Raw genomic sequence first — 9,085 nt, forward strand, 5'->3', positions numbered from 1 at the left:
AGTGTTAAATGAGTATAGATTTTTTATACATTTTTAAAATAGTTAGTATTTTACTTGAATAAAATATAAATCAAGCATGTGAAAATTTAATGCTAAATGTGTATGGAAGTAATATTGAATATTGATGAAAAAAAATTTAATAAATCATGTAAAATGCCTATAGAACACAAAGTTGACCACATATTCAAAAAGTGATAATTTGTATTTGTAAAAAAATATAAATGTATTTGCTATTTAACTATAATGTTTACAGGAAAAAAATTAAACATAAAGAGTATATAGTTTTTTGAGAAATGTTAATCGTGTATTCATCTTTTGAAAAGTTTATATCACAAATGTTTCTCATGTATAAGGAAAATGTTGAATATGTACTAAACACCGGGAAAAAAGAAAATGAAAAAAGAAAATTAAGAAAAAAACTGATGAAGTTGTGAAAACAAGTAAGAAACAAGCAAAGAAAAAGAAAACATATGAATGACAACAGACAAACAAAAAACGCAAGAAAAAGATAGAAATGAAAAGAAAAAGTGAAAACCAAGTAAGAAAAAAAACAAAGAAAAACAAACAAGGAATAGAGAGAAAAATAGTAAAAAAAACGAAAGAAACAAAAAATGTGAAAACGATAGAAAAAATAAAAGCAAGAAAACCTCAAGAGATATATTGGGAAACAACAGTGCCTCGCTGGCTAGTAGCAGTGCTCAGCACGGAGGATACTTGGGTTTGATCCCTGGTTATCCCTTTTTTACATACTAGCACAAAAGCCCGTGCATTGCAACGAAAGAGCCACATAGAACACCATATTCCTTCTTTCCTTTAGAGCTACTTGTAGGCTCTCTCTAAATTCCAAGGGTTTTTAGTTATATTAGAATATTAACCCGATTATGTCCCAGCCGACCAAGCCATACATAGAATACTATCTTTCTATTTTTTCTTCCTTATTTATGTGTCGTCGCGTTTAAACTGACAAGCCTATCTTCTCTTCCCTGTTTCTAAAGTTAATCAGACTGCCTTTCCTTCCTTTAGCCTCTCTTCCTTCCTCATATATTTGCCACAATTCCTGAGACGGCTTCCTGATACACAAAAAACTCAAAGACATATATAAATTACTAAGCTAGCTCGCACCGCGTTGGTTCGCCGTGCAAACGATGCCCTGCCTTTCCTTGACACGTGCCCTCTATTCCTTCTTTTTTTTCTCTACATAATGTTTCCTTTGTTTGTGTATATGGGCCGCCAGGTTCAAATCGGCTGCTTTATTTTGGTCGGCCCGGCCTTTCGCTTTTCCTATACGGAGTCCTCGAGGGAACGCCCGCTGCCGTTCCTCGCGCTGCCATGGTGGCCGTCTCCGAACAGCCGCCGCGAGATGGATGCGGCCGCTTCGTTGCGCTCTTGCCGCGGGCAGGCGGGCACTCCACTCCCTCTGTTCCAGGTGGGTACAGGTTCAAATCCCCCTTTCTTTCTGATTTAATCTCTGCAGGATCTCTGCTGCTTCAGGTTCCTCTGTTTCCAATCTAAGTCGATTTTCAAAAGGTGCAAGTTTTGTGCAGTGGATCTTTTTTGCAAGTTGCAAGTTTTCTAGAGATACTAATCTGAGTTAATTATACGGAAGACGACACCCATCGGTTTGGAGAGCTAGGTCTGAGTAGGAACCGAACCTTTCGAGTTCAACGTCATTGACTGGGTAGGTGGACTAAGTTCATCATGTAATATAATGCTTTTATTTTATGTCAGAGTTAATGCTGAGTGTTTTCCTTATTGGACAAAATCAGGGTCACCGCCTACCCTTTTGAACTTCAAGTTCCATGTTTGTTAGCGTCCTGTATTATTTCCTGCAGCTGGGAATGTTAATTTCGCTGAAGCACAAACTGTAGCTGTTTCTCTGTCTTATGATTTTCAGATGTTTGCTCTGGTTGTTTCCTCTATTTACATAATTGTTGCTGCTGCTTTTTAACTCTTTTATTTATTTATTTCCTGCAGCTGGGCATGTTAATTCTGCTGAAGCACGAACTGTAGCTGTTTCTCTGTCTTATGATCTTCAGATGTTTGCTCTGGTTGTTTCCTCTATTTACATAATTGCTGTTGTTGCTTCTTACCTCTTTTATTTATTTATTTCCTGCAGCTGGGCATGTTAATTCTGCTGAAGCACGGCGCCGTCGTCGAGATATTAGACAGGGGAAGCGTCAAAGACAATTTATTTAAGAAAGGTGTCCCTCAAGCTTTTGAAGGTCTGCTTCTTCTTATTGTTGTTTTGGTCATGTCTGAATTTTTCATTATAACCTCATGTTTATACTTCCCTGCTTTCTTATGCTTTCGACAGTATGTGCATCTTCTTCTACTGCTGTCCAGCGCAATTGTCCCATACTACCGGTTGCACCATCTAGGAGTGCTTTGCTTCCAGTTAATACTGCCCTGACCTACGGACCATCATTCATTTTCGGTTTTAGAGTTGTGCCATCTGCCTATCCAACACCTTTAGGTACGTGTACGTCGTCTTATCTTTAATTTCTCCTGTTCTTCCATTTTTTTGCCCCTGTTTACTTAGTCTGCTCCTTTTTAGCGCATGCCTCCTGTTTACTTAGTTTTCTCCTTTTTACCGCAGTGTTTCCTCTGCCGTACGTTCCTCCACTTCAAGCTGAATTCAATAGGAGAAAGAGGAAATTTATTTGGAATCATCGATCGGGCAAAATTAAAAGTACGTTGTTCCTTATTTGTATATTGGTCATCTCGCTCTTCACATGCTCTCTTATCTTCGTTTATTAAACTGATCTTCATGATTGTGTTTTCAGTTAAAAACCTTGCGCCTCCATTTTCCAAAGATTACATTGATTTGCTGAAAGGTAGATATTTTTCGCCTTCTTTAACGGTGTGACATCCACTTCACAGTTTTTCTCATAGATATTATCGACTACAACTGAAATTTAAATGTTGCGTCCTTTTCTTTCCCAAACCAAAAAATGTGTTCAGGGTTCTAATTTATTTAAACATTGATATAATTTATCTATAGCCAGATATTTATTCTGATTTGCACAATGTATGTCTTGGCATTGTTGGAAACTTACTTCCCATTTGTATCATTTGTAAATTCTATGATGTTTCTCTTCCTATGCCAGCAACTGTTCGCGGACGTTCATACTATGGAGGTCCCGAGTACATATGTGGTAGCTGTAATGCTTTGTATTGGTTTCAAGAACGTTCTAAGGGTGCTCATGATGGAAGGTTAAATTTGCCAGTTTACAATGGTTGTTGTTGTGCTGGAAAAGTTTCTTTACCTAAATTTCCTGATTGGCCTTTTCCATTCAAGGATCTGCTTAGGTTTGATGGTGATGATGCCTTATCTACATTTCTGAGGTTGATTAGGCATTACAACTCAATGTTCTGTTTTACCTCCCTTGGTGCTCATGTTGATGAAAGTGTTAATATGGGAAATGGACCATACGTCTTGGAGATGGGTGGCTCGGTTTATCATCGTATTGGCTCTTTGGTACCTGCAGATGATGAAACTCCTAAGTTTGCTCAGTTATACATAGTAGATTCATCGGATGAACTAGATTGTAGATTTAATGCTTTCGAAGAGGAAGGTGGTGGTCCCAGCCAGGCAGATCCTTTTGTGGTATTGACATTAACTGAGATGCTTGATGAACACAACCAGTATGTTCGATTGTATAGAACAGCCCGTCAGAGATTAAAATCAGCTGATGCACCAAATCTTGCAATTCAATTTTTTGGACATGAAGGTGCTGCTCATGGAGACAGATATTTCGGTCCTATTGTTCCTGAGGTTGCTGCCCTTATTGTTGGTGAATTCACACCTCAATGTCACAAATTTGATGTTATAGCAGAAGCCACTTCTGGACAACTAGATCACATATCTTATTTGAATCCATCACTTATGCCTCTTCAGTATCCATTGTTATTTCCATTTGGTGATCCAAGCTTCCATGTTGGTATTGAGTTTCAGCGATGCCGAGCTGCTGGTCGAAGACATTGTCAACCTTCTAGGCAAACTCCTTCTTCTTCAGGTTGTAAACATGTTACTATGCTAGAGTATTATGCTTACTATTTTCACTATCGACCAAATGAACCGAATCCGTATACATGTTGTGGCCGTCTCAGCCAACAAGCTGCAGTTAACTGCTATTCATGTGTCGAAGCGAGCCGGTTATCTTACTATTTCTTGAAACAAGACGAACTGCGTTCCGAAACTTACCAAGGCATCACAGATGCTATGGGTCGAGGAAGCACTACAGGGAAAAATTTGGGTGTTCAGATTATGTTGCACTCCAGTTTTACAGGTGGTCCCCGTTATAATACACAAAACTATCATGATGGGATGGCTGTTTGTCGAGAATACGGAGCTCCAGATCTTTTCATTACATTTACATGCAATCCTAAATGGGAAGAAATACGTGATATGCTTTCATATGAAAATGGACAACTTCATACTGATCGCCCTGATTTAGTTACCCGTGTTTTCAATATGAAATTTGATGATTTTTTGACAGATGTGAAGAGCGGGGAGTTGTTCGGTCCTATTCAAGCATGTAAGCTTTCCATCTATCAAATTTCAATCTTGATTAGTTTGTTAGCTCCCCTACGTATTATATTAAATTTGTCCTCTTTGCATTTTTCAGATTTATATGTAGTTGAATTTCAAAAAAGATGGTTGCCACATACACATACATTGATCTGGCTCAAAGGAGATACTCAACAACCTTCAGCTTCTTTTATAGATAATCTCATATCAGCTGAAATACCCGATCCTATGGTTGATCCATTAGGCTATAATCTTGTGGATGAATTCATGGTGCATGGACCATGTGGAGAACATAATGTTAGATGTCCATGTATGAAAAATGGGTCATGTTCTAAATGGTTTCCTAAAGAATTTAATGAGGAAACATTGGTTGATAAAAAAGGTTTTCCTGTTTACCGTAGACGCAATTTAGGCCACTTTGTTGTCAGAAACAGGGGTTCAGTCAGATTGGACAACCGATGGGTAGTGTCGTACAATATGCGATTGCTTAAAAGATTTCAAGCACATATAAATGCTGAATGGTGCAACAAAACAAATTTGCTAAAATATTTGTTCAAATATCGCACAAAAGGCCATGATGTTGCTCGAGTTAGATTTCAGCATATCTTTCAGTGTAAATCCTTCATACCTCCAGGAGAACCGACTCGGAGAAATGAAATTTTGGAATTTATCCAGTGCACGTATTGTTCATTTTTTCCACCAAGTTTGTTCATGTTTCCTCCGTACAACATGAAAACATACCGCCTGTTTGTTTTTATCAGCTGCATAAAATTCTCCCATTTATTTGTTCTGATTGCTTTTGCAGGTACTTGTGTGCCTGTGTGGCATTTTGGCGTATGTTCGCCTTCGAAATACACGACCGTGAACCTTCAGTTGAACGTTTAGTTGTACATCTGCCTGGGATGAACAAAGTAATCTTCCATGAGAATACCAGATTAGATAAAGTTATTAGAAATCCTAATGCAGACAGAACAATGCTTACTGAGTGGTTTGTAACTAATCAAGATAATGAAGATGCTAGGAATTTATCGTACATCAATTTCCCCTCGAAGTGGGTTTGGAATAGTTCAGACAGAATGTGGTATAGAAGACGAAGAAGCCAAAAATTAGGAGGCCGAATCGGCCGAATTTATCATGTACATCCTGCAACTGGAGAACTTTTTTATCTTCGGATGCTACTTATGGTTGTCACAGGTGCAACATGTTTTGAAGATCTCAAACGGTACAACAGTGTTCTATACAACACTTTCAAAGAAGCATGTCAGGCTCGAGGTTTAGTTGGAGATGATAACGAATGGTTCCAGCTTTTTGAAGAGGCAATCGTATGGGCTACTCCTTTTCAGCTAAGACATCTTTTTATGACGGTGCTCTTGCATTGTGAGATCACAAATGGTGCTGCACTGTTCGATAGGTATTGGCCCAGTATGGCAGAGGATATATCACATAGACTATCTTTAGCTTTTGGAAATACAACATATAATGTTTCTGAGCATCAACTACGGAACCATCTTCTGGATGAGATGTCCTCTATGTTTACTAAGAATGGTTCGTCCTTGACAGCATTTAATATCATCTCTCAAACTGTTCCGGAAAATAAAGAATATGTTAACAAATTATTGGCAGAAGAAATGATGTATGACAAGGCTGTACTGTTGGAATTATGCCCTAGAGGCAATAATAAATATAGTTATTATTATAATTCCTGTATCAAGACAATCGTTTATTATCCATGCTATAATTGTATTGAATGAAGACTCATTTACATGTGTGGATACATAGACAAAACACTGTCCCTAGCAAGCCTCTAGTTGGCTAGCTAGTTGATCAACGATAGTTAGTGTCTTCTGATTATGAACAAGGTGTTGTTGCTTGATAACTGAATCACGTCATTAGGAGAATCACGTGATGGACTAGACCCAAACTAATAGACGTAGCATGTTGATCGTGTCATTTTATTGCTACTGTTTTCTGCGTGTCAAGTATCTATTCCTATGACCATGAGATCATATAACTTACTAACACCGGAGGAATACTTTGTGTGTATCAAACGTCGCAACGTAACTGGGTGACTATAAAGATGCTCTACAGGTATCTCCGAAGGTGTTCGTTAAGTTAGTATGGATCGAGACTGGGATTTGTCACTCCGTGTGACGGAGAGGTATCTCGGGGCCCACTCGGTAATACAACATCACACACAAGCCTTGCAAGCAATGTGACTTAGTGTAAGTTGCGAGATCTTGTATTACGGAACGAGTAAAGAGACTTGCCGGTAAACGAGATTGAAATAAGTATATGGATACTGACGATCGAATCTCGGGCAAGTAACATACCGAAGGACAAAGGGAATGACATACGGGATTATATGAATCCTTGGCACTGAGGTTCAAAAGATAAGATCTTCGTAGAATATGTAGGATCCAATATGGGCATCCAGGTCCCGCTATTGGATATTGACCGAGGAGTCTCTTGGGTCATGTCTACATAGTTCTCGAACCCGCAGGGTCTGCACACTTAAGGTTCGACGTTGTTTTATGTGTATTTGAGTTATATGGTTGGTTACCGAATGTTGTTCGGAGTCCCGGATGAGATCACGGACGTCACGAGGGTTTCCGAAATGGTCCGGAAACGAAGATTGATATATAGGATGACCTCATTTGATTACCGGAAGGTTTTCGGAGTTACCGGGAATGACGAATGGGTTCCGGGAGTCCATAGGTGTTTGGGGTGTGGCACCAGCCCTTACTGGGCTGGTGGGACAGCCCAAGAGAGGCCTATGCGCATTGGGAAGAAAATCAAAGAGGAAAGGAAAAAAAGGGAAGAAGGACTCCACCTTCCAAACCAAGTAGGACTCGGTTTGGGAGGGGAATCCTTCCCCCCTTGGTTCGGCCGACCCCTTGGGGGTTCTTGGACCCCAAGGCAAGGGTCCCCCCTCCCTCTCCTATATATAGTGGGGTTTTAGGGCTGATTTGAGACAACTTTGCCACGGCAGCCCGACCACATATCTCCACGGTTTTACCTCTAGATCGCGTTTCTGCGGAGCTCGGGCGGAGCCCTGCTGAGACAAGATCATCACCAACCTCCGGAGCGCCGTCACGCTGCCGGAGAACTCTTCCACCTCTTCGTCTCTCTTGCTGGATCAAGAAGGCCGAGATCATCGTCGAGCTGTACGTGTGCTGAACGCGGAGGTGCCGTCCGTTCGGCACTAAATCGTGGGACTGATCGCGGGACGGTTCGCGGGGCGAATCGAGGGACGTGAGGACGTTCCACTACATCAACCGCGTTCACTAACGCTTCTGCTGTACGGTCTACAAGGGTACGTAGATCACACATCCCCTCTCGTAGATGGACATCACCATGATAGGTCTTCGTGCGCGTAGGAAATTTTTTGTTTCCCATGCGACGTTCCCCAACAGTGGCATCATGAGCTAGGTTCATGCGTAGATGTCTTCTCGAGTAGAACACAAAAGTTTTTGTGGGCGGAGATGTGCGTTTTGCTGCCCTCCTTAGTCTTTTCTTGATTCCACGGTATTGTTGGATCGAAGCGGCTCGGACCGACATTACTCGTACGCTTACGAGAGACTGGTTTCATCGCTACGAGTAACTCCGTTGCTCAAAGATGACCGACGGGTGTTAGTTTCTCCAACTTTAGTTGAATCGGATTTGACCGAGGAGGTCCATGGATGAGGTTATATAGCAACTCATATATCTCCGTTGTGGTGTTCGTGTAAGTAAGATGCGACCCTACTAGATACCCATGGTCACCACGTAAAACATGCAACAACAAAATTAGAGGACGTCGAACTTGTTTTTGCAGGGTATGCTTGTGATGTGATATGGCCAAACGATGTGATGTGATATAGTGGATGTATGAGATGATCATGTTGTAATAGATAATATCGAGTTGCACGTCGATGGTACGGCAACCGGCAGGAGCCATAGGGTTGTCTTTATAACTAACGTTTGTGCTTGCAGATGCGTTTACTATTTTGCTAGGATGTAGCTTTAGTAGTAATAGCATGAGTAGCACGACAAACCCGATGGCGACACGTTGATGGAGATCATGGTGTGGCGCCGGTGACAAGAAGATCATGCCGGTGCTTTGGTGATGGAGATCAAGGAGCACGTGATGATGGCCATATCATGTCACTTATGAATTGCATGTGATGTTAATCCTTTTATGCACCTTATTTTGCTTAGAACGACGGTAGCATTATGAGGTGATCTCTCACTAAAATTTCAAGACGAAATTGTGTTCTCCCCGACTGTGCACCGTTGCTACAGTTCGCCGTTTCGAGACACCACGTGATGATCGGGTGTGATAGACTCAACGTTCACATACAACGGGTGCAAAACAGTTGCGCACGCGGGACACTCGGGTTAAGCTTGACGAGCCTAGCATGTGCAGACATGGCCTCGGAACACATGAGATCGAAAGGTCGATCATGAATCATATAGATGATATGATTAGCATAGGGATGCTTACCACTGAAACTATACTCAACTCACGTGATGATCGGACTTGAGCTAGTGTAAGTGGATCATGAACCACTCAAA

The 9,085-nt window shown here is 41.0% G+C and overlaps 1 protein-coding gene across 2 annotated transcripts; it reads left to right on the forward strand.

Moving 5' to 3' along the window:
* Window positions 1-1,941: 1,941 nt before the first annotated feature.
* LOC123439182 lies at window positions 1,942-6,230 on the forward strand. 2 transcript variants are annotated; one of them, XM_045115922.1, is made up of 7 exons: window positions 1,942-2,222; window positions 2,315-2,473; window positions 2,597-2,689; window positions 2,784-2,834; window positions 3,108-4,016; window positions 4,500-4,538; window positions 4,629-6,230. In XM_045115922.1, the coding sequence occupies exons 1-7, from the start codon at window positions 2,123-2,125 to the stop codon at window positions 5,414-5,416; spliced, it is 2,139 nt and encodes a 712-aa protein (XP_044971857.1). In that variant the 5' UTR covers window positions 1,942-2,122; the 3' UTR covers window positions 5,417-6,230. The 2 variants fall into 2 exon arrangements, with proteins under 2 accessions (XP_044971857.1, XP_044971856.1); XM_045115921.1 differs by having other exon boundaries at window positions 1,944-2,222; window positions 3,108-4,538.
* Window positions 6,231-9,085: the final 2,855 nt, after the last annotated feature.

Source organism: Hordeum vulgare, chromosome 3H, assembly GCF_904849725.1.
Source record: "Hordeum vulgare subsp. vulgare chromosome 3H, MorexV3_pseudomolecules_assembly, whole genome shotgun sequence".
Lineage (NCBI taxonomy): Eukaryota > Viridiplantae > Streptophyta > Magnoliopsida > Poales > Poaceae > Hordeum > Hordeum vulgare.